Source organism: Zootoca vivipara, chromosome 2, assembly GCF_965207765.1.
Source record: "Zootoca vivipara chromosome 2, rZooViv2.hap1.1, whole genome shotgun sequence".
Lineage (NCBI taxonomy): Eukaryota > Metazoa > Chordata > Lepidosauria > Squamata > Lacertidae > Zootoca > Zootoca vivipara.
Genome location: NC_142584.1, coordinates 39928853 through 39953320, shown reverse-complemented (window position 1 = coordinate 39953320; position 24468 = coordinate 39928853). Strand labels below are relative to the sequence as shown.

The window sequence follows — 24468 nt, the reverse complement described above, 5'->3', positions numbered from 1 at the left end:
TTAACTACTGCATATTTACAGATCTGGCTTTGTGAGTGTTACAGCCTCTCACTTAGCCATCTTGTCTACAGAAGATATTAAACTGCACACAGCACACAGCAGAGAGCAGAGTCAGGACTGAAAAACAACAAAGTAACAATTCCTAACTGTTCCCTCCCAACAGCAGATATCACCAGATTTTCAGAATGGGAGGGGTGAAAATGCTCACAACCTCCCCCTTTTCATTCTGACCATTATGAAAATCTAGCACAAAAGCAATTTCTTTACATATATACCAAGTTGTTCCTTATTAACAGCTTTAGTCAAAGCATCAGCAGGTATTTCTTTCCCTGGCATATATGAGACTTTTACAACTCCTTTCTGAATGCATTCTCTGGCACGGTGCAATTTGATTAGCAAATGTTTTGTTCTTTGCTTGCACCCTTCTGAATGGATTAGTTCTATGCAGGCTTTGTTGTCCTGATAAACTTGAACTGGACAACAAATTTTTACTCTCATATCCTCACATAGTTGCAACAACCACTCTACATTCATGAGGGAAAAATTTAAAGCGTTGAGTTCTGCTTCACATGAACTCATGCTTATTGTTGCCTGTTTCTTACAAGACCAATCAAATAGGCACTGATTGTACAAATAACACACACCTGAGGTGCTCTTGCCATCAGTTGTATCACTACCAAAACTGGCATCGGCATAGATCTCAAGACCTCCAGATTTTTGGCTAGTAAGCTTCAACCTGTAATGCATAGTGCCTTTTAAATACCTAACTATGCGTTTCAGTGCCTTCCAGTCTTGCACTGTAGGTTGATTTACATATCTGCTGAGCAAATTTACGCTAACAGCAATGTCTGGTCTTGTGCACCTTGCTATAAAACTAAGTTTACCCAAAACACTTCTGAACAATGTAGTGTCAGGAAAAACATTAGCATTAGTATCATGTTGGTACCCTGTGACCATGGGGGTGTCTACAGAATTGGCATCTGTCAGATTTAATTTTTCAATCACATCATTGATCTTACGTGATTGATGCAGCAAAACATCACCTTGCTTATTTCTCTCTACTTCCAGTGAGAGATAATTGCTGACTTCCCCTAGGTCTTTCATATCAAAATGCTTTTGCAGTTTTGCAAGAGTGGTTTTGTAAATATTTGCATCCTTCCAGAAAAACAAAATATCATCCACAAAACAAATGCAGTACAATTTGTGCTGGTTAGATTCTTTAACAAAAACACAAGAATCAGCCTTTCCTTGCTGGAAACCTAAGGAAAACAGCACTTCTGTCAGCTTAGTGTGCCAGCATCGAGCACTTTGTTTTAGACCATACAGGGATTTTTTTAATTTACACACCATTCCCTTTTTTATCTGCACTCCGTCTGGCGGTGACATGTAAATACTCTCATTGAGAATTCCGTACAAAAACGCAGTATTTACGTCGTGATGAGATATGGTCATGCCCTCTTCTGCAGCAATTTTCATCAACAGCCTAACTGTCTCAAATTTGACTGTCGGTGAATATGTCTCATGATAGTCCTGATCAGGAACTTGAGAAAAACCACGTGCAACTAATCTGGCTTTATATCTGACCACTTTACCAGTCTGATCAGTCTTGGTTTTGTAAATCCACCTGCTGTCTACAAGTTTCATGCCTGGTTCTACTGGAACCAATTCCCACGTGTCATTTTTCTTTAGGGAATTCAATTCAGCTTTCATGGCGTTAAGCCAAGGTTCAGCATCTTTTTCAGGTAAATTTTGAACCTCTTTGTAGTTAGTTGGTTCAAAAACTGAGTTTGGATTGCTAGTGGCAGCCATATCTGAAATAGCAGCTTTAGCAAATTCTTTAGAAAATCGTTTAGGTGCTTGTCCCTTGGTAGTTCTCTCAGATCTACGCAATACTCTGGGATCCTCTGGGTCTGGTTCCTCCTCCTTGGGAGAATGGTGACCTGTATCTGGCAAAGATTCTACCTCTAGATCAGTGTGAGACCCATCTGATTTCTTAAAAGAGGTCTTTTCATTCTGATCATCTGTATCAGTGTCAGAATCTGTGCTACCATCAGCATCAATTACAGGTTTTGCCTCTTTGTTAATTGGTTTAACCACCTCATCATCTGAAATGGGATGACATTGAAAAATGCCAACTTTGTCCCATTTTGGATTACAATCCATGCTTCTGGTCAGCCTAATTGTGTTTGTGTCTGTCATCAGCACACGATAAGAACCTTTTTCATAACCTAGAAAAATGCCATGTTGACCAGATTTGCTCAGTTTGTCACCTTGCAGAGTGTGCACCCAAACTTCAGAACCGAAAATTTTTAAATGTTTTACAAACGGTTTCCTTTTGAACAGCATTTCGTATGGGGTGCAATCAATGGCTGATTGATACCTGCGGTTGTAAATATAGGTGAAACACGATAGAGCTTCAGCCCAGAAGGGGTTGGGTAGGCCTGAATCATGCAACAGAGTTTTAATTCCTTGTTGCAAGGTCTGGTTTACTCTTTCACATAAACCATTCTGCCATGGAGATCTGGGCGTGGCAGTCATGTGCTCTATGCCCTGTTCAGCAGTAAAGTTTTCAAACTGTTCTGAACAAAATTCTCCACCCCTGTCAGTAAAAAGACAACGTACATGCTCATCGTGAACATTCCTGAGCCATGCACAAAATTTTTGAAACTTGGAGAAGGCTTCAGACTTCTTTTGTAACATATAGACCCAAACATATCTAGAATAGGCATCTATCAGAACCAAAAAATAACATGAGTTTCCTCTAGAGAGTGCTAGAGGTCCAACCAAGTCTGCATGCACAATCTCATAAGGTTTCTTAACCTCCCTCCCAGATTTTGTACCTTTGGGAGCTTGCTTAATTTTGTTCTCTGCACATGAGACACATTTCATATGATAAGGACACTTTTGAACTTTCATGCCCTCAACCATATTTTGCATTTTACCTACTGCCTGGAAATGCAAATGACCAAACAAACGATGATAATCATGAATACAATGGTTATGCAATTTCTCATTCTTATCTACTGATATATTACAGCACGCCTTTTCAGTTTCTTTAGTTGCTCCAGCAGCTGTACCTGTAACAAAAGGCAATACATATAAACCATCAACACACTTAGCATAAAGAATGAGTTTGTTGTCTCGAAGAATTTCACACCGAGAGTTTGCAAACACCACTTTAAATCCTTGAGCGTCTAGCTGAGAAACACTCAAGAGATTATCCTGCAAATGAGGAGCATACATAACATTTTTAACTGTTGCATTAAGGCTCTGCAAAGAAACCGTTCCCTGAGCCAAACTTTTAATAGTCGTTCCATCCGCTTGATGAATTGCTCCTCCCTGTTTCTCAAGATGAAGAAAGAGATTTTTATCATTGGCCACGTGCCTTGTCGCTCCTGAGTCGACAACAAAAACAGAACGTGTGAGTTGATTAGAACTGCGTGAGATCAAAGCCTTTGATGCAGCTGGCCCTTGGGGTTTTCGGCCTCCTCCCCCTTTGCCTTTGAAGTTGCCCTTCTTCTTTGAAGAGTTTTTACACTGATTTTTAAAATGGCCGACCTCTCCGCAAGAAAAACAGCGGCGCATTTTAAGAGCTTTTGCAACACTTTCACTTTCCCCTGTTGAAGGCTTGTAGGCATTTCCAACAGCCTTGTCCCTGCTTTCTCTAGCAGTCTGTCTGCGATCCCACTCATTCAAGAGCACGCTAGACACATAATCTTCTGTTAGACGGTCATTGGGCAAAGACGACAATTGAGCAGCTACAGCATCATAAGATTCATCCAAACTGTTTATGATAAGCATTGCAAAAACAGCTTCTGAAATATTTAAGTCTCGCTGGACAAGATCCTGTCTGAGACGTTTTAATTGGGCTAGATGGCTGGGCAAATCACCATCTTTCTGCAATTCCAGCCTACACAGCTTTTTAAAGAAAAGCACACTGGATCCTGCATTTTGTCTTAGATGCATATCTCGAAGTTTATTCCAAACAGCCCGTGCAGTCTGCTGGTTCTCCAAGTTGACCAACAACTGGTCCTGGACACTCAGAATAATTGTCCCCCTGGCTCTCATGTCTGCCTCATGCCACGCTGGCCATCCATCATCATCCTCATTAGGGGGGTCATCTTCTATAATATGGTAAAGCTTTTCCCTTTGTAAAAGTGCTTTCATTTTGACCTGCCATGTAGGATAGGTCTCTGGTGTAAGGAGAGGAAAAGATAGAGACATCTGGCCAGAATGTGCAGAAGCCATGCCTGTGTTTAGTTAACAGCAAGACACTTCCCTTCATGCACCCCAAATACTCTTGACTCTCTCAGCAACTTCTCTCCCCACTCAGCACAATTAACAGGCAAACTGGAAAAGCGTCTCTGCTGTCTTCCTGGCAGCCAGCAACATACCTTTCTGTAAATCAAACAGCAGCTTGAAAAACAGCTTCAGCTCACAGCTCAACTCCGATGTGCAGCATCAGATGGAAATGGATCAGAAACATCCAATTATCCAACCATCAATAGCCATCTGCAACCACCAGTCTGCTACCAGCAACCATCCGCCTGCTACCATATGTGGGTAAATGCCAGGATCTGTCCAGGTCTTCTTAGGCCCCTATGCCTGGGCAGGACGTCTGGAACACCTTCAGCATACACCCGGGATTCATGGACTCATAACTGGGCTTTATGAGCACCAAATCAGCAGTGAACAGCAGAAGCATTTGTAGAGGTTTCAAAACATTCCTCATTTATTTCTATTAACTACTGCATATTTACAGATCTGGCTTTGTGAGTGTTACAGCCTCTCACTTAGCCATCTTGTCTACAGAAGATATTAAACTGCACACAGCACACAGCAGAGAGCAGAGTCAGGACTGAAAAACAACAAAGTAACAATTCCTAACTGTTCCCTCCCAACAGCAGATATCACCAGATTTTCAGAATGGGAGGGGTGAAAATGCTCACAGTATGCACAGTACATATGAAGGGCATTTGCTAAGGAAAGAGGATTAAGCAAAGGAGTGAAAATAAATGGGAGGTTCTTCTTCAACCACATAGAGACTTTAGACCTGTAATAATTTCCTTATTCTCTTTTCTTGTGCTGTACTTCTGTTGTCTTGTCTCAGCAACTTTATGAGACTATTAGGCTTCCTTCCCACATTTGTCTTCCTTGCCACTATCAACCATGTTGTATTTATGATGAAACTCTACTAGATAACTGCATCTTGCATTGTGCAAACAGAGAGCCCTTCCAGATGACCTGTTTATTGAGCATTCATTCTGGTTTCTTTGCAGGGGAATTAGATGAAGTTGGCTATTTAATGAGCATTCATTTTGGTTTGGTTGCACGGAGGTTAAATGTGCTGTGCTGTCCACGATTTTTAACTACAATGAATAGGTCTCTGAGTCTGGTTTTATTGGGTTTCAGTCCACATGGGAATTATATATAATGAGACTGAGGTTCAGGCTGACAAATATGCTTTGGGACACGTATAAATGGATAATGTATTACCTTTGTGTTTCCTAGAAGTGTTGGGTTAAGCAGGACCATAATGCTGAAGGCATTGAAACAGATGCAGCTGGTAGGTGGGTTTACTTTTTTTGTCTGGATCTTTAGTCAGCAAACAGATGAAACACATCAGTCTGTTTAGGGTTTGACAGGGCACTGCATTCTTCAGAGTAATTTATTTAACATTGAGAAGGGGCTACCTTTGAAGGTGACTCGGAAACTGTAATTAATCCAGAATGCTCCACCCCCATCGTCCAGCCTGGACATTGAGGTCCAGCGCCGAGGGCCTTCTGGTGGTTCCCTCGCTGCGAGAAGTGAGGTTACAGGGAACGAGGCAGTGGCGCCTGCCCTGTGGAATGCCCTCCCAGCAGATGTCAAGGCAATAAGCAACTATTTTACTTTTAAAATACAACTGAAGGCGTCCCTGTTTAGGGAAGTTTTTAATGTTTGATGCTGTATTGTGTTTTTGATATTCGATTGGAAGCCACCCAGAGTGGCTGGGGAAACACAGCCAGATGGGTGGGGTATAATTAATTAATAAATAATTATATTACAGAAGACCAACCTTGATTCCTGTGAAGTATGTGCAGTGGATACGGCTGATGATGTGTTATTATGTCGCGGCCTGTGGTACAGGGATGAGGAGGAATTTCTTCTCTGCAAGTTGAATGGAGTGTTGTGTTTTCAGCTGTAGGGATTGTAATTCACAATAGAACTCTTTGAGCTTCAGTGCTTGCAATATTGTGGAAGCTTTTATGGTTTACCAGGATTTGTGATGGACTGTACTGTAATTAAGAAGTTGTAATGTTGTAGCCACTAGGTGGCAGTAGCAGGGCCCTTCTTTTCTGGCCTTGCTATGCCATTAAACCAGAAGAAACTACATTCCATCTGTTGTGGGATTAAGTTTAGAACCTATTATTATTAGAGACTAGAGAAAGACTGCACCAGTAGACCTTTATTGTCAGTTTCTGCCCAGTGGTCTTCTCGCAATATACTGCCTATAATGTTAGCCTGCCAATAAATTTGTAGGACATAAAGGCCATGCCCTCCAACATTTTGCCAATGAAAATAGGGATGTCCTATTTAATAATAATAATACTGTAATAATAATAATTATACCCTGTCCATCTGACTGGGATACCCCAGCCACTATAGGTGGCTTCCAACATACATAAAAATATAAAAAACATTAAACATAAAACTTTCCCTTCAAATGTCTTCTAAAGATTGTATAGTTACTTATCTCATTGGCTGAGGGGTCACATAACTCCATACCCTCCAACATTTCTCTGATGAAAATAGGAACATCATAAGGAAAAGTTGGACAGTCTGGGATCGAAACAGAAACCGGGATGGCTTCTGTAAATCCAGGATTGTCCCTAGAAAATAGGGAAACTTGGAGCGGCTGCGTAAAGGTACTGTATATTCCTGTGTATAAGACTACTTTTTAACCCAGGAAAATCTTCTCAAAAGTTGGGGGTCGTCTTATACACCGGGTCATATTTCTTATACGGCGAGTATATACCAAACTATATTTTAACTGGAAAAGCTGGGGGTCGTCTTATACGCCCAGTTGTTTTATAAGCCGGAATATATGGTATATCTAATGAACACTTGCTTATCCCCCAGAGGGAGCAACAGCCAGAATGCTGGTTTGTTTCTCCCTCTTCCTCTCCTGCTCTGGAGGTAGCATCTGAACCAATGTATTCAGGTAACCAGAAAGGAAATTAAGACAAAACATCAGGAAGAACTTTCTGAAGGCAAGAGCTGTTCGACAGTGGAACAGGCTCTCTTGGAAGCTGGTGGACCCTCCTTCCTTGGGTTTTTTAAAGCAGAGGTTGGATCTCGCATGTATTATGCAGTTAGTTGAGAGTCTTGCATTGCAGGGATGGGACTTGCTAACCCTCAGGATCCCTTCCAACTGTACAATTCTATGATTCTATAATCTCTGAGTCCCAGTGAGTTCAGCGAGGCTTACTCCTATGCAAGGCTATCCGCAGCTCAGCCTATCACCTACAGCAGTACTGTATTCGCAAAAGGGTTATTGCATTTCTATGACCTATTGTGATTGGTTCATGTCCCACCCAGCGCCCCCCCCCGTCGAATTTTATGACAGCTTCAGTAGTCTGCCACTCTTATTACCCTGCCCGTTGATTGGCTCGGGTGCTGTCACGCGCCACGTGTTTCCATAGGGACGCTTGGGGCGAGTATGTAGGCGGGTGGGGCCTTCCTATTTCCCTGATTGGTTGGGCACCTGAGCCCGAATCCCTGTGATTCGCCGCCCTGATCCTCGTGCCACGCCCCTTTCAATGATGTTAGGGTGTCACGTGAAGAGAAAGGGTGCCAGGCTGTGACAGCGCCGAGTGCGGAGCTATGAAGTACTATGAGGTGAGGGGGGACGAGCGGAGGCCGGGAAGAGCGGCCGGGAGGGGGAAGCGGTTGTACTCCGGTGCCGCCCTCTTGTCCCGTGGGAAATTCTGCCGCTTGCGCTCTGACCTGAGGGGAGGTTGGGGGGTACGACGCACGCGTGGGACTGTGGCTCGCGGGGGGCGCATGCGCGGGGATTTGTGTCCAGGGGCGCGCGAGTGAAGGCACGCATGTGCGTACAGCCATAGGGCGCGCGTTGGCTATAGGAGAGCAGGAGGGGCCGGGGATAAGCTTTCTCATTTAATCGGCTCCAGGGTAGGGCAGTCCTTTTTTTACTTTGGTGGCACGAACTTTGCACCATTTCTATGTAGGACGTGCAGCCTTAAGCCTTTGAAACTGCTGTCGTGCCTAAGGGGGAGTTCTGTGATACCTGAAAGTTTACATAGGACGCCAGCCTCAGTTGGTCCAGTTAAAATATATAAAGTACTGCCATTATTATTTATTATTTAGATGGTCTTTTTCGTTGGTGTTTCCTTGCATAGTGTGCTCTTGATGCTGATTACAGTACTTAATTCTTTCACACTTGACATAATGACTTCCTGTCTCATTTTTCTTGTTCTCTTAAAATATGAAGTGGCTAACTGCAGCTGTTGAGATATATTCCAAGCCATTGTTTCTCTTAGGTGAGATGTGTTTTCGATAACCATGCTGCCATTAGAATTTTAGATAAGTGGTGCTTTTCTGCACATATACGCTTACCATCTCAGGTGTATATATATATAAGCTCAATGTATATATAAGCTCAATGAGTGGTCGTAGAGGAAGGATGTTTAAAATGCAATAACCATCATTAGAATGTTCCCTCATTCTTGAAATTGCAGCATATGCCCTCTTAGTACAGTGATATATATATTTTGTTCAGATCATTTCAGCTAAAGATGCTTGTTTCACCTGGTACTGCTACTTTATTATGCTGTTATTTGGCACACAACACATTTTTGATTGCTCAAGAGAACCTGATTCTTATTCTCATTGTGCAAGCCTGTCTTGATGTGATAATGTTCTGGCTTGTCCAGACTCCAGCAGTATTATGGGTTGCAAAACTTTGTCAACTTTGCAAGATTTTATTTAAATGGGTCTGGTGCACTGATGCAAGCATGGAATACTATATAATTGTAACTTAATAGAAGTCTCTTGAAAATGTGAACAGTGTAACTTGGTTTGCTAAGTGAGTGAATGTGCAAAGCACTTTTCTATTCATCAGTATGAATGTGGATCCTCCTGGCTGGCTTTTTTTTCTTTTTAGACAGGTGTCTATGTGGGATTTACCCATAAGTCTGACTTCTTTGTACTGCAGCTGTGTGATTTCTAATAATCCTATAGAGAGTGGAATGTGTATGGTGCAGTTTATGAGTTACTGTAGTCCATTGAACATTGGATTGCTCAAAGGCTTTCATGTTTCATCCCGAAAGTGGGAAGTGTGTGCACCTGCAAGGTGCCTGAATAACTTGCTGCTTTTATATGTTAGGACTTACCCACACTTCCTCTTGTCCCACTGCTTTCCTCCAGGAAAACCACTCTTTAGTGCTCAGTTGGAGCAAACAGTAATTCAGTTTTTTCTAGTTACAGGTAGGTACAGTAGGTGTGTTAGTCCGCTGTAGTCGAAACAAAATAAAAAAAATACTTCCAGTAGCACCTTAGAGACCAACTAAGTTTGTCATTGGTGTGAGCTTTTATTTTGTTCAGTTTTTTCTGGATTGATTTTTGCTCCATTTTAGAGCTAAAGAGCATGGCAAGGGCACAGATGCTCAGACCTGTGCCTAGAAAGCACTGGTCAAGAGGAAAACTGCTTGGACCTATGCTTTCTAGGCACAGGACAAGTGGAAATGTGAACGAGCCCTTTAATCAATAAGTCTCTAATTTTGAAAGATAAATTGGAATATTCAGAAAGCTGTTCAAACAGAACTGGCACTTGGTAGTTAGAAATAGGACTTTCTGAGGGAAATATTTAACTATGCTTGATGCATGAATTTGAGGTTTCTTCCATGGTGCCGATTGTTGTCTCTTCTTGGAGATTGGCTGTTGAGCAAGTGAAACCATAGGTCTGTTTCCAGCCAGGAAATTCCTGTAGTTGTCAGTTTCCCAACATCCTTATCAGGAACACCTGCAATTCATGCTTCAGGCACAGTGTGTGGGATACATTGAAGTTCTGCCCTTTGATCCTACATGCATCTGCACAGTGGTGTGATGTACTGAGACACCAGAAAAAAAGAGTAAACTAACTTAGTTGTACTAATACGGTAGCTGAAAAGTTCTGCAGGTTCTGTTAGGAGGCCAACTAACTGTCCAGCATATAAACATATAATAATCACTTTGTGTGTCTTCACTGTTCAACAGTGTAAGCCCTCCTTGGGCATGAAATGTCCAGCCTGGAGTTGGGTAGAAAAAAACTGGCTTTGATTACAGTTTTCTGTTATTCAGAGATACATCAGGCCAGTCATTTAATTTTGTATTAGCTAATGGAGTTATGAGTGGAGTTGAGCTAGTTCATGGAGGTAGAGGAGGGGAATTGCCAGCAGGGCTTTCAACTTGGTTTGAGGGTCCCTTGTTAATCTTACCTGACCTGGAAGACATTTAGGCCCATCTACTTCATTGTTTTGACTGCTAGCAATCTGGTAACTGTGTCCTAGTGGTTTTCAAATTGTGTTCTGTAAAATTCTGAGTTTCATTGGAATCTTATGAGGTTATCAGTGAAAAGATCCATAGACAAGATTTCCTGAAATACAGTTAACTGACCACTACTATTCTTCCCATACATCATGTAAACATGAAATAATACTGTGTTTGTAGGTTGTGCTTGTTTTGTGGTAATGGCAACACCCAACCTGCTTAGTTAGTGACCAAATGAACCAAGTATATACTAAGTAGAACCCTAGAACACACCTCAGAGTCCTTTGTAGCATATTGGAGTTCCATGGCCAATGTGTAGGAGTCCCTTGGCAGACATATCTGTACAGAAAGGCTTCCCTGAAGGTAGAATATTTGGATACAATTAGCCTAAGAGAATTAAAGTCTTGTCTGCAGAATAAGTTTGAAGTGGAGCATTTGTCGTTTTGTGTTTATATTGTTCTGAGACCATGATAACATGTCTCAGTTCCTGCCCAGGAGACATTGCATTAAAAAAAAAAATTAGGTGTTTACAGAATTTTTTTCAAAACAAACATGATGTGGAGAGTTGCATGATTTCTTTTTTAACCGTTCTGAGGATTTGTAACTTGTAAGTAACTGAAGCTTGTAAGGCAAGAAAGCAAATGTTCTGCTGCAATCTGGAGAATGACCTGAGCAGCTAAGTCTGTCTCTTCACCATGAGGTCAGAGCAGCCTTTGCACCTGTTCTGTAAATGGATATATGCCTAGCAGTGCAGCACTTACTAAGATTGGCTATATGTACTGCCTGTCCAACCAGCTCAGCAGTTTCTCAGATATACTGTATGGTGAATGGTCTTGTCTGGGAAGTGAGCAGGAGAATGTTTAATTTCTTTCTAATATATTGATGTGGAATAGAGGAACACCCCTCCCCAGAACAAACTTGGGATACTTTTTTTTCCTAAATAGACAAATGGGCTCAGCCCTCCTGTCTCTAGTTAGCAACATGAACAGATCTAGTTACATCAGGCAGGGGAGATAACTTCAGCATTTGTCTCTACATTATTCTATTCCTGCTGCCAGTTTCAAGTTGAGCCTTTCATAATTAAAATATAAATCTGATTCAACCTGCTTTATCGAAAGGGAAGGCTTGCCTAGGGTGTTACACACCTCATTGAGTAAGATATTATGTATGTTGTACATGTCACCTGTTTGTTATCTTTTAAGAAAGTGGGATGGGGAAAGGATTCAAGGTCTGTTTCAGGCTGAAACATGTAGGAAGCTGTATTCTTGTCTCCTTAGACTTGGGTGAAGAGACAGACTCCTTAGACTTGTCTCCTTAGACTAGGCAGTGTACTTGTGTATGCCTGTTATTAAATACATTGTCCAGTTAACAACCACTTGCATTTCTTCTAAGCCATCTTAACTACCACTGCTTAGTCTTCAGTTACAGCTCCTTAATATTTATACAAAACTTTTTAAGAGCTGTCAATTCAGAGACTGGAATCTTGATAAAGGATCTTTGCTGCACATGCAAAATAAATTCCGGCTAGAATATTAAGGTAAAGAACACAAAGAGCTGTTTGCATTGGAGGCAGCTTGGGACCCCCATACACAAGGTCCAGCCAAGGGCCTATCTCTTGCTTTTTGATTAGCACAGGTTGGGTGGGACATTATGAGATTTGCAGGCAAACAGAGCTGGATTATTAGGCTGATGAGTGGGGATTAAGTGTCTCAGCTAACTGGAGCTTCACACATTACATATACACTGAATTGGTCAGGATGGGAAAGCTGTCACCCTCCAGATGTTGGATCTAACTTCCTTCAGTTGCAGGCAACTTGGCCAATGGCCAGGAATGATCAGTTATAGTGCTACAGCATCTAGAGAGTCACAGGTTCCAAATCCCTGATACAGGATGTTTTAAGTTAGGTTGTGACTAGAATACAAATATACCTGCTTCTCTATGATCTGCTCTTAAAAAGATGACAACTAACCAGCCAAATACAAATCACTAGAATTCCTATGTTAACAATTACAGCATATAACTAATTTGTGCTAAGCGATGCTGGGTATGTACTCTGGCTTAAGTCCCTTGCTGGATCATATCATTCCCTAGTACAACATTCTTTACAAGATTTCCAGCAATCAGAAAGCTTTAAGTAGTTCAATGCAAATCATGGTGTAACTACTGCCCATCCCTGGCCCACTGGATTTCTGTTTCTGATCCATTATCTATCTACCTTCATTTCAAGATGGTCCCTTCCAACTCTATGATTCTATGTTCTTTATCAAGGACAACCTATCTTTTGGATGTGTCTGACCAGCTTTGAAAACTTGGGAGAGGAGTTTCTACAAGTAACTTGTGCAACTTTTCCTTCCTTGGAGGCAGAAGGATAAGTTCTCTGAGTGGGTTGGTGAAGTTAGGAGCATACTTTGTTTGCATTTGAAAGGTAACAATCCTACATCTTGCAGCAATCTGCAGATTCTTAGGATAGTGTTGGCAGCAATGTTAATTCTGCTTTTCACTGGGTAGGTTAGCTTTTCCTCAGATTTCTGAGAGTTTGGGGCACACTTTTTCTGAACTGAAATGGGTGGAAAACCTAACCCCCACATCTGAAAAGATTGGCTAGAATGTGGTCAGCCCAGAGTAGTGACTCGTACAGAGTTGCTGCAACTGACCTCCTTTGAAGGCAGGTAATTCTAACACACATCCCTGTATCGGGTATGATGACATAATTTAATCACTTCTGGTCCAATCAGAAGAGAACTGCCCTTGTAGGAGGCTCACTGAAAAAGTGGTCAGGACCTCATGAGAGCTTTGAATGAATTAAATTAATTGATTCCATTAGTTCTTTCATCTGCGATGAACATATGGTTTGATAATGACTGGTGTAAAGATCAAGCTTTTAATGCAGCCACCCCCAAACTGTGGCCCTCCAGATGTTTTAGCCTACAACTCCCATGATCCCTAGCTAACAGGACCAGTGGTCAGGGATGATGGGAATTGTAGTTTGGGGGTGCCTGTTTTAATGTATCACACTGGTTGGAGGTACTATTTGATCCTGCACAGATCAGGGCAGAGATCATAGCTGTCAAGTAAGCTGGGAGACTTACACGCCACTTCAAGCTAACAGTTTGAACTCTGTTTATCGGGGCAGAGCTCCCTCCCCACCATACCTGCTGCTGCTGCCACCAGCCCTGCCCACTCTGCCACTATCATGAGCCCTGCTGGGCGGCAATGATTTCAGGCAGGATTGTGCCAATTTTGGGTGAGAACTCACCAAAATGGATGCGATCTTGCCCCAAATCAGTGCTGCTGGCAGAGGTGGCAGGGCAAGCGTATTCTGCTGCTTTAAAATGTAGGCATAGGGAACTCTTAAGGCTGAAGTGTAAAGTGAACCTTAATCAAAACTTTTGGATGCTTTTGGAAGTGCCACCTGGGGGGCTTCCGTGGCTCTGCTGGTTGAGCCTCAACCAATTTAGTGTGGCTTTGTTTTCTGAGCCTGAAAACAGCAACTGTTAGACATTTCAGCAGGAATGCCCTCCTCTTAGGTTCTAGTTACAGGTAGGTAGCTGTGTTGGTCTGAGTCGAAGCAAAATAAAAAAATTCCTTCAGTAGCACCTTAAAGACCAACTAAGTTTATATTTTGGTATGAGCTTTCGTGTGCATGCACACTTCTTCAGATACACTTGTATCTGAAGAAGTGTGCATGCACACGAAAGCTCATACCAAAATATAAACTTAGTTGGTCTTTAAGGTGCTACTGAAGGAATTTTTTTATTTTGCTCCTCTTAGGTGTTTGTGCAAGAGGTTTTAAAATGAATGAGCCTGGCTTTCCCTGAGTGAGATCAAGAGCTTATAGAAGCATTGCCATTTGGGAATCTGAATATGATAGTTTTGATTAAGGTTCACTTTACACTTCAGTCTTAAGAGTTCCCTATGCCTACATTTTAAAGAAGCAGAATACAATTCAGTATGCTTTGTTCCAGGTACATTGAATGGGTGTGAATCTCTGGGTCCTCGAAGGTTACCCTATTTGTGTGGAAGCTGGTACAGTGGAACCTCGGGTTACAAACACCTCGGGTTACAAACACTTCGGGTTACAGACTCTGCTAACCCGGAAGTAGTACCTCGGGCTAAGAACTTTGTCCCAGGATGAGAACAGAAATCACGTGACGGCGGCAGCGGGAGGCCCCCTTAGCTAAAGTGGTACCTCAAGTTAAGAACGGACCTCCGAAACGAATTACTGTAAGTTCGTAACCAGAGGTACCACTGTACTTTGGAAGTGGTTGGCTTGCACAAACTGCCATTTGTGTGTATTTTGCAACCTGTTGAGTTTGTTTAGGCATGTTGCAATACGCTCAGTTTAAAAGAAAATCCAGGCTTACAATGCCTGAAGCAGTAGTATTAAATGTGGGAGGTCAGAATTGCCTCGTACCAAGAACTTACTGGTTAGCACACATTTATTTTCTTCAGCTTCTTTTCCACTCTTCATCTTTTGAGTATTTAATGCTGTTTTATTCAGAACCTCTGTTTGATGGGTTTTGAGTTTTTGGTGGAATTATTTTGTATATGACATCATATGTAATGGGTGTTCTTAGTGTGATAGTAATTTAACACTGTCAGCCTAAGCAAGGGCGGCTTTTTACATCCACTTGAGGTCATTCCTTAGCTGTTCAGGTTTTATATGTACACCAGAGGGCGCTCTCAGCTTAGCATTTTGAGAAGATGTGTGTTTATTTTGTTCTCTTTCCAGGGTTGTCCTTTTTTCCCCTTCAGTTGCTTAGCCTGGTATTTGGCAGCAGCAGCAGCCCCACTGCAGATGGATGCATTTACGTAAACTGAAGAGACAAGAGTCCATAGGCTGTGGTCACTGTGCATTTAAAATATCTGTCCCACTCTGGTTAATGTAGTTGGGACCTTTGCCAAGTCGGTCAGTGCAACTTTTGTTTGCTTTTTGTCCCAGTTTTCTGCATATGATGACAAAGCTACCAACTGTCTGGTCTAAATGACAGCATCCAGGCCTACGTGGATGTAGAGGTCACACCCATATCATACATGAATAGCCCAGTCAGTAGAGCTTGAGGCTTAATCTCGGGGTTGTGGGTTTGAGCCCCATAATGGGTGAAAGATTCCTTAATTGTAGAAGGCTGGACCAGCTAACTCTCATGGTCCCTTCCAACTCTACAAGTCTCTGATTCTGCAATTTAAAGCATATTTAAAGCACGTGCCTTCTCCCCCCAAAAATCCTGGGGACTGAAGTTTGTTAAGTGGGCTGGGAATTGTAGCTCTGTGAGGAGTAAACTACAGTTCCCAGGATTATTTGAGGGAAGCCATGTGTTTACATTTATGGAGCAGATGTCAGCCTAGATGCTGTGTGAGTGTCTGCTGCTTCACTATAGGAGCTGCTGCTACTTTTATTATCGTCCAAGTCTCTCACCATGAATGCACTAGTTGGGCTGTGACAATGCAAGAGCAGGATGCTGGACTATAGATGTTCCTTTTGTCTGATCCAAGAGGGCTATTTGTGTTCTTAGGTTCTTTTCAACTTGCAGCTACTCCTGTATATTCAACTCCTACATCTGCTTCTGTAATATGTAATTCTAAACCCAGAATTGTGTTGCAAATACCACCACTAGTTAAAACTTTGTTCCTCATATGAACCATATTTCTTACTTGTCTTTTAAAAACTTTAACCATAACTCATTCTAACCAGTGTGTCAAGAGTGGCTAACCACTATATTACTAGAAGCACAGAGGGTACTGATTTCTATTTTACTTAACATACTCATAAAGCAAGTACTGTATTTTACATTAACTCTCAAGCATTAGCTTCTCCCCTCCCATTTTCTCTCCCCTTTCCTATTTGACTTCTGTCCCAGGCCATCCTGCTGTGACTATGATACCTAAATGAATGGCAGGCACCACCATCTCACTGCATCTCAATGATGCACCCATCTGAAAGCTGTTAAATATTTCCTAGACCTGCTTGGCTTTTTGCCCTGCAGCTCACAAGTCTTGAAACTGGGAAGCCACCACTAACTTATTTCCACATCTCTGCCGTTAGTACTTGTCTGTACTGTATTGTCACATGTTGATTGCATTGTTGAGGGAGTTCCATACTTCTCCAGACCACTTTTTCCTTACAGCTCCATTAATAGCAGAATTGTAGCAGTTTGGAATGCTTTCATTGTAAACTTGCCAAGCTGTCAAGACACTTAAATAGATAACTTCATAGGGGTTATTTTTGTAACTGGGTGTATTATAGGAGTAACACAATACTGACATGCCACTCAGGTGTGAAATATGCATGTGTTGTCTTTTCATGGTGATCAGGAATTTTATGGCTGTATTTCCAGGATAAACTACCTGGGAGATCTGTAATGAGCCTGAAATAGTATCTGCTATATTTTTGGAAAGAGGTTTGCTGGTTTGTTTGTTCTCTGTATATTCAGACACCTCTTGAGAGGTTATTCTCAAACATGGCACAAGGGTTTCCGAGTTGGGGGCGGCGGTCTTCGTCAGTGTTTGGATGCCAGGCGCCATTTTGAATCAAGCTGGCAGACCAAAACATGACTTAGTTTCGATTGACTTCACTCAGTTTTTGGCATGACAGATCCAAACTCACAAATTGCACTGTCAAATTAAAAATCACAATCTTTTTTGGTTCCTAAAAATACATGGGCAGCTCCGGGCACCCCCTGCTAGCAACAAATAAAACAATGAAGTATAATAACTCTGGGCTGTAATTTTGAGATTAACTGAAGTAGAGCATGTGGCAAAACTGTATCAATCATTCAACTTGTCTGGCATAAATACAGTGGTACCTCGGTTTAAGAACAGCCCTGTTCACGAACTATTCGGTTTACGAACTCCGCAAAACCGGAAGTAGTGTCCCGGTTTGTGAACTTTACCTCGGTCTAAGAACGGAAGCCGAACGGTGGAAGGGCACTGGCGGCGGGAGGCCTCATTAGGGAAAGCGCGCTTCGGTTTAAGAACAGACTTCTGGAACGGATTAAGTTCGTAAACTGAGGTACCACTGTACACCCATTTCTTGTGCCTCAGGAGTCATTAGAAGGGACAGAAACAGCAAGCAAGCTGTGACACACATTGGAGTTGTTAATATTTTGAATCAGTGGGGATTAAGGGATGCAATTACCACATTTTTGCACTGTCTTCAGTTACACTTGAGGGTGGGGAGGGGGAAACACCTTAATTTCCCTGCTCTGATTCTCTTCTTGCTCAACTTGGGCAGCTGTGAATGCACATGTATGAGTATGAGAGAGATTTCATAGTAGATAAGCTATGAGTTGACTGCCAGTTGCTCAACTTCACATTGCACCACAGCAAAGACATTGTTGCTGTGTGTCCAATGAAATGCAGAGCTGGAGGTAGCCGCTGACCTTTCTGGGGTGATTTCGTTTGCTATGGTCTCTCTACTACGCCCCTTGCCAGTGAATGTGGCAAGTAGGCTATTTTGCCATACATAGGTTCAATCCATTCCAGAGAGGGAGGTGGTAGACAATTAATGCATTAAATAGCTTTCAAATTCTCTGTTACCTTGGGCAAACAGTGCTGCTATATAGCCTCCAAAAGTCATCTTTTAAACCTTTCTCCCTCTTGAAACTTAAAAGTCTATTACATGGTTGTGACTATTTGGGCTCAGAGATTAAGTTTGGTGAGCTGTTAATATCTTAACCAGTTTATTTCTGGTGATTTTTCAGGCAAATATAATATGCCTTTTTCTTGTGAGAAGGTTTTCCCCCTGAAATACACTTTTCCTCATGCCGAGCTGGAGAACTCTTCAGCCCCAAACACCCTCCATGGACAGATTTCACATAAGCTTGACAAGATTGCACATTCAACCCATCCATGGAAGGGATGCTTTAAAGATTGTCTTAGTTTTCTGAGATACACACTGATATAGATTAAGTACCAGCCTCTGAGCCACACACTGGGGAAATGCCCTCCCCTACATATGTTACACGCCTGTTTATACATTCATCTTGCTTTCCACTGCATTCTTAATCTCAAGCAATTTATAAAGAATGATTTGAGAGGAGATTTCAGCAAACTCCATCCTTGTTTGCATAAAGCAAGTAGTCTGTGAGATAAGCCAGTCTGGTTTATATTAGCTGTTCAGATATTGCTTTCCATTGCCCACCCACCCCTACCTCAAATCCCACCCAGTCCTTAGTTACTTACCAGGGCTTATTCATGTTGGTGGGGCTTTTCTTCCTCCTTCCCTGGTTTGATGGCAGTGCATACTGTACTGGCAATCTGTTTGCTTCCCCATTGGTGGTATCTGGGGAGGTCTGCAGTCCTGCTGCGTTTGAAGGCTGCAGTGTGTTGCTTTGAAACTTTTCACAATTTCTTTGACATCCTGATTCTTCTCTGGAGCACTGCTTCTACTGTGAATAGTCCATCACGACACCGTGCGATCTCCCTGCGCAACTGATTGTCATTCACAACAGCTTAATATGGTCAGCGTGATCTGTGTGCTGCTTCCCCTGGAAGAAATTCTTTGTTCTAGAAGCTCTGAGGCATGAGAGTGACCATTCCAGGCTCTGAGGCACAGTTCTATTAATACCTCTGTTTGGAACTGGCCCTTACTATCTGTTGAAAGTGCTGAACAGACTCCAAATTCTTGTTGTCCCACTCGAGACAGCTTCTAACTTCACAGAGGCCATGAACTTCTAAACTGAGTAGGAGGCTGGAGAGGACGGCACTTTTGAATCTTATCTGTGAAGAATGTAACATATGGAAAAGTCTACTGTGTTAGGTTTGTAGCTTATCTATTCCAGAATCCAGCCACCATCAATGACGTGATCTGGAAGTATAGAATAGCACAAGGCACTACTCATGTATTCTGTTTCCCTGGTTATCACAACTTCTGGCTAGTGTTAGAAATTCCCCAGGTGCCAGGCACATTTTGCATCTGGTATGGTTCCAGTTGCAGACATGTGGAGATCTCTGGATGCCAGGTTGGCGACTGACATCTCCACCCAGCTGGCCCCTCCAGTTCTCTTAAGCAGGTAAGCAGTATAGCTTATTTATTTCATATATATCCCACCTTTTCCTCCAAGGAGTACATGGCTCATCCCCTCCTCAGTTAATCCCTACAACGACCCTGTGAGGTAGGTTAAGAGGTTGTGACTGGTCCAAGGTCACCCAGTGAGCTTTATGACGGAGTGGAAATTTGAACCCTGATCTCCCAGGTCCTAGTCTGACACTCTAACTACTACACCACACTGTCTTCCGATAGTACTTCTGCTATGGGGTAGCTATGTAAATTAAGTTGGTAAATAAATATGGGGGAAGCAAAATTTCCCTTAGAGAAGGATCTGAAATATTTTCATTGAAGCATGAATTTGTTTGTTTTATTTGTTTTGTTCTGGTTTGTTTTATTTGACGTTTTAATGTTTTGTAAACCACTTTACACATTTTTCTTTAAAATATAAAGCAGTATTGAAATGAAATGGAAAATAGTAATAATAGCAACAAATCTCACCAGGGAAAAATGGCGCCTAGACAATCCATTGTGGCAACTGCAACCTAGGTTTAAGGTGCCATTTGGCAATTAACTTCTATCTGAGTTTCTAACACTGCTTCTAGTCTGATGAGAAGCAAGATTTTCATAACTAATTTGCAAAGGGGCCTATCATGCCATTGAGCACAAATGTGCTTGAACCCATGTAATGATACATTGGACACCAACACACATGGGCTTTTGTGTGCTCTGTGTCTCTTGATGCTATTGCTTTGATAGCACAAAGGCTGGTTTACCTTGACCCAGACACTTAAATCATTTGGGGCGGAGGGGGGGGAATGTGAAATTGCACCCTAAGGCTCAGGAGCAGGCATCCCCAAACTGCGGCCCTCCAGATGTTTTGGCCTACAACTCCCATGATCCCTAGCTAACAGGACCAGTGGTCGGGGAAGATGGGAATTGTAGTCCAAAACATCTGGAGGGCCGAAGTTTGGGGATGCCTGCTCAAGAGCATGTTCATCAGCTTTCAAATGACACCTTGTTGATGCAGATCAATTGAGCAGTCCAGTTGTGCACTTTTAATATTTTTGTGTAAAATGTAATCTCTGCAGCCTGGTAACCTTCCTAAATTTTGCATGCAAGAGCAAAGTGGTGAAAACAATATGGAAAGGAACTATTGCTGTAAGATGGGGTAGCCAATATGGTATGCTCCAGAAGTGGGGATCCAGCAACAACCCCCATCAACTCAGCCAGCATAGCCAGCAGTCAGGGATGTTCGGAGTTATAGCTCTCCTCAAGATCTGGAGAGCATTATGTTGGCTATCTCTGCTATAAGAAAACAGTCTGTTTAATGGAAACATACAGATTAAGCCAGTTGTGTTCCAGGCTCAATTTAAGGATAGGCTGAAATAGGGTGTGACTACTGGGATTCTAAGGGTTGTATCCAACAAAGTCATCCTGTTCCTGCAAGGACATGCACCTGTACAATGAGTCTTCCTCTCCCAACTCCAAATCTGCTCCAGAGCATTGGAGGGATCCCCAAGAGAGATTGGGAGGGCACACAGGGAGAGGAAAGGACAGGGGGAAGTCCTTGTGCTAACAGGACAACTTGGTTGTATTCTTTGAAGCATGACTTTTAAAACTTACTTTTAATCCGAAGATTTTTTTACAACTGATTTATGTGTATGCTGACTTGTTGCTTCTGTTTTAAACTGTGTTGTTCTCATTAGTTCTCATTAGTTTTCACAGTTTTGACATTATAGCTGATTTTCGTTGTTCAATGTGTTAATTGCCATAACTAACTGTAAGCCACCTTGTGAGATCTTTTTTCAAAGAGACTGCATATAAACCTGTTACCTAGAGAGTATTTTTACTAGGAGACTCATGAATTGAACTAACTAACTAAATAAATACATGATTTCCTGAGTCCCCCCCCAAAAAAACCCCATCATTCAATGTGTGTCTGTTTTAAATAAGTTTACCCAAATTATTAGTACATATGCACCTGGTAGAATCATAGAATTCTAGAGCTGGAAGGGACTTCAAAGGTCATCTACTCCAACTCCCTGCAATGTAGGAATCTCAACTAGATCTTACATGGCAAATGGCCCTCCAGGCTCGCTTAAAAACTTCCAAGGAAGGAGATAAAATTGCACAAAAGACTCTGAAGCATTTGTCTTCAACTGGTGGGTCAAGACCTACTAGTGGATTGTGGTCTGATCTAAGGTGGGTGCAATACAGGGGCCAGAATGGTTGTTATGCATTTATAGAACACGAAACATCGCAAATTCCCAAAGATGCCAACTCCCTCTAATTATTCTGAGGGACAGGGCTTATATATAAGTCTCTAAAGTCCACTTGGACATGGATCATCTCTTAATAATTATTAGACTCCCTGTATAAATGAGATGAACTGAGTGGTACAGTCTTTTTGGGGAGAAAGAGAGAGAGAGATGTTTTCAAAAACTTCCTGCTATGAGTTGACTGGTCAGAAGGCTGCTTGTGAGGAGTTATATGCTGGACTCAGTTTTATATTTAGCTGGGAATGGTAGCAGTTCAACTCCCAACACTATCGGCTTACGCCTTGGAACGCATCCTGCTGAACAGACTAGAAGGGAACCCCTTCTACTTGAAGGGCTGAGTCTGGAACTTTAGTCTTGGCTTCTTCTTCTCTTCTCTTCTCTTTTCTTTTTTAAAAAAGAATACTGGGCAATTAGCTCCTCTTGAGAAACAATTTTGTTTGCTGATCAGGAGAAGGTCTACATGTAGCCAGGAGAGAAACCTGTGGTGGTGATTCCAGCTCTTGATTGTCCACGCCCCTGAGGATTTCCTGCTGTGTGAAGAGGCATGGACGGGACTTTGGTTCTTGTCGAGGGGGGTCCACCCCTTCAAAGAAGTTTCAATGATATAGGAGCCAAGCTACATAAGAAATCTAAAAGGGGTGTTCTTTTTTTTGAGGTGGAGATTCTGGATGCCAAGACCCGGGAAAAGCTGTGCTTCCTGGACAAGGTAAGGACACTCTAATCTGCTGTCACTGAACTTTATAACATGATAAATAACTTTTAAATGGGGAAGGCACTGGGATCTCAAATAGAGGGTAAAGCAGGAGTTGCCCGCTAGTTTAATACTAAAATCTACCAAAGACCTGTATTGCCAGCTAGAGTGTAAATATATATTAAGACAGGAAAACTAAATGGCTGTCCTGTCTTTTGGATGACTTCTGCTAACTGTGAGAGAGGCAGTAGTTAGCATTAATCGGAGATGATCAATTGGAAGAGGCTTCATCTTTAGATATTTCTCAGAATTGATCCATTAAAATGCTTCCTCTCAACTACATAGGCATCCAAAAAAGAGATAAAAGACTGCTGATATTTCTTTCATTTGTGCACACTTCCCAGTGCATTGAAAAGTGGATGTCCTCTTTTCTGCTAGAAGGTATGAGCAGAAGTCCCCATTTCTACCTCCCAATTTTAATATTTAACTAGCAGCAGCTACACTGGTGACTGGGAGTGGCCGCTGAGACCATATAACTCCGGTACGTTTCTGAGCACAATTCAAAGTGTTGGTGCTGACCTTTAAAGCCCTAAATGGCCTCGGTCCTGTATACCTGAAGGAGCGTCTCCACCCCCATCATCCAGCCCGGACACTGAGGTCCAGCAGCAAGGGTCTTCTGGTGGTTCCCTCACTGCGAGAAGTGAGGTTACAGGGAACCAGGCAGAGGGCCTTCTCGGTAGTGGCACCTGCCCTGTGGAACGCCTTCCCAGCAATAAGCAACTATCTTACTTTTAAAAGACATCTGAAGGCGGCCCTGTTTAGGGAAGTTTTTAATGTTTGATGCTGTATTGTGTTTTTAATATTTTGTTGTAAGCTGCCCAGAGTGGCTGGGGAAACCCAGCCAGATGGGCAGGGTATAAATAATAAATGATGATGATGATGATGATGAATATGACATTTACCATTATTATAAATATGTGGTACTTCTGCATGACTTGTGGTCCTGTGGGGCATTCTTCCTCACCTTGAGTCCCCAGATGTTGTTAGGCTACAGCCTCCACCAAGCATGGCCAATAGTCACGGATGATGGCAGCTGGAGCCCAGCCACTTCTGAGGACCCAAGGGTGGGGAGCACAGTTGTGTATGCTTCTCATGGAGGCCTTCAGTGTGACACTCATGGGTTCCCACTCCACCCCCAAATGAATTTTGCTCTCCCTGCTCTGGGAGGCATGTGAGTTATGCTCTTCCCAGCTCACCCCAAAAAAATGTGTGGTGGGGCTGGGGAGAATGCAGTGTATGTGGGGGCCGGGGGGTACTGGAAGAATTGTTCCTGCAAGCCATCCTTCCATGTAAATTGCTTTCCCTGTGCCTGCCAAACAGCTACCTGGCAGTCAGGCTGGAGGGGAGCATCATTGTTATAGGAGGACATGAGTGAGAGGCCCAGCCACCGCCAGATCACACCTCTGCTGGCTCTGGTCGCACCCACTGGCAAGTGGCCAAATTGCCCATCCAGCCCCACATTTGGCCTGCTAGGACAAGCGGTTGCCCACATTTGCTGCAAAGCACAAGATTCTTACTCCTATTCATAAGAATACCACCCTGCCCATCTGGCTGAGCCGCCCTGGCCGATCTGAGCGACTTCCAACACATATAAAAACAATATATAACAAGCTGGCTCCCAGTTTTCTCTGCAGTCATGTGGTATAGCTAGAAAGGCTTGAGCTGGATGTGTTAAGGATCCTTTAAGCCTGATCTGTTGTCAGATGTTTCCGTAGAGGGGTCTTAAAGAGTACATTGCTAGCTGGCTGTTGCTAAATGAGCTGGAGTTTTTCAGGAGGCCAGCAAGTGTGACACACACCACTGTGCAAACCTTCACGCCTTTAAATCCTCACTGACAGCAGCTGCAGGGAGGTGGATATCCGCTGTAGCTGGGAGAGGAGGGCCTTAAGCCTTCTCTTCATATCAGGCTGTTTATTTA

At 42.7% G+C, this 24468-nt stretch overlaps 1 protein-coding gene and 1 long non-coding RNA gene across 4 annotated transcripts in view; one reads left to right on the top strand and one right to left on the bottom strand.

Moving 5' to 3' along the window:
* LOC148686822 (uncharacterized) overlaps positions 1-19210 on the bottom strand; it is a 38181-nt gene extending 18971 nt beyond the window's left edge. For both annotated transcript variants that reach the window (XR_015948435.1, XR_015948434.1), the window contains exons 1-3: positions 18713-19210; positions 10804-10887; positions 6059-6181 (exon numbers count right to left, since the gene is read on the bottom strand). This is a non-coding gene — a long non-coding RNA (uncharacterized LOC148686822). The remainder of the gene's footprint in view (positions 1-6058; positions 6182-10803; positions 10888-18712) is intronic.
* TECR (trans-2,3-enoyl-CoA reductase) overlaps positions 7833-24468 on the top strand; it is a 30401-nt gene continuing 13765 nt past the window's right edge. Inside the window, exons 1-2 of one of the 2 annotated variants that reach the window (XM_035104810.3) lie at positions 7833-7881; positions 22455-22505. In XM_035104810.3, the coding sequence (XP_034960701.1) occupies positions 7867-7881; positions 22455-22505 (66 nt within the window). In that variant the 5' untranslated portion in view covers positions 7833-7866. Of the gene's footprint in view, positions 7882-22212; positions 22506-24468 lie in introns of those variants that run through there. The other variant, XM_035104809.3, reaches the window with a different exon arrangement.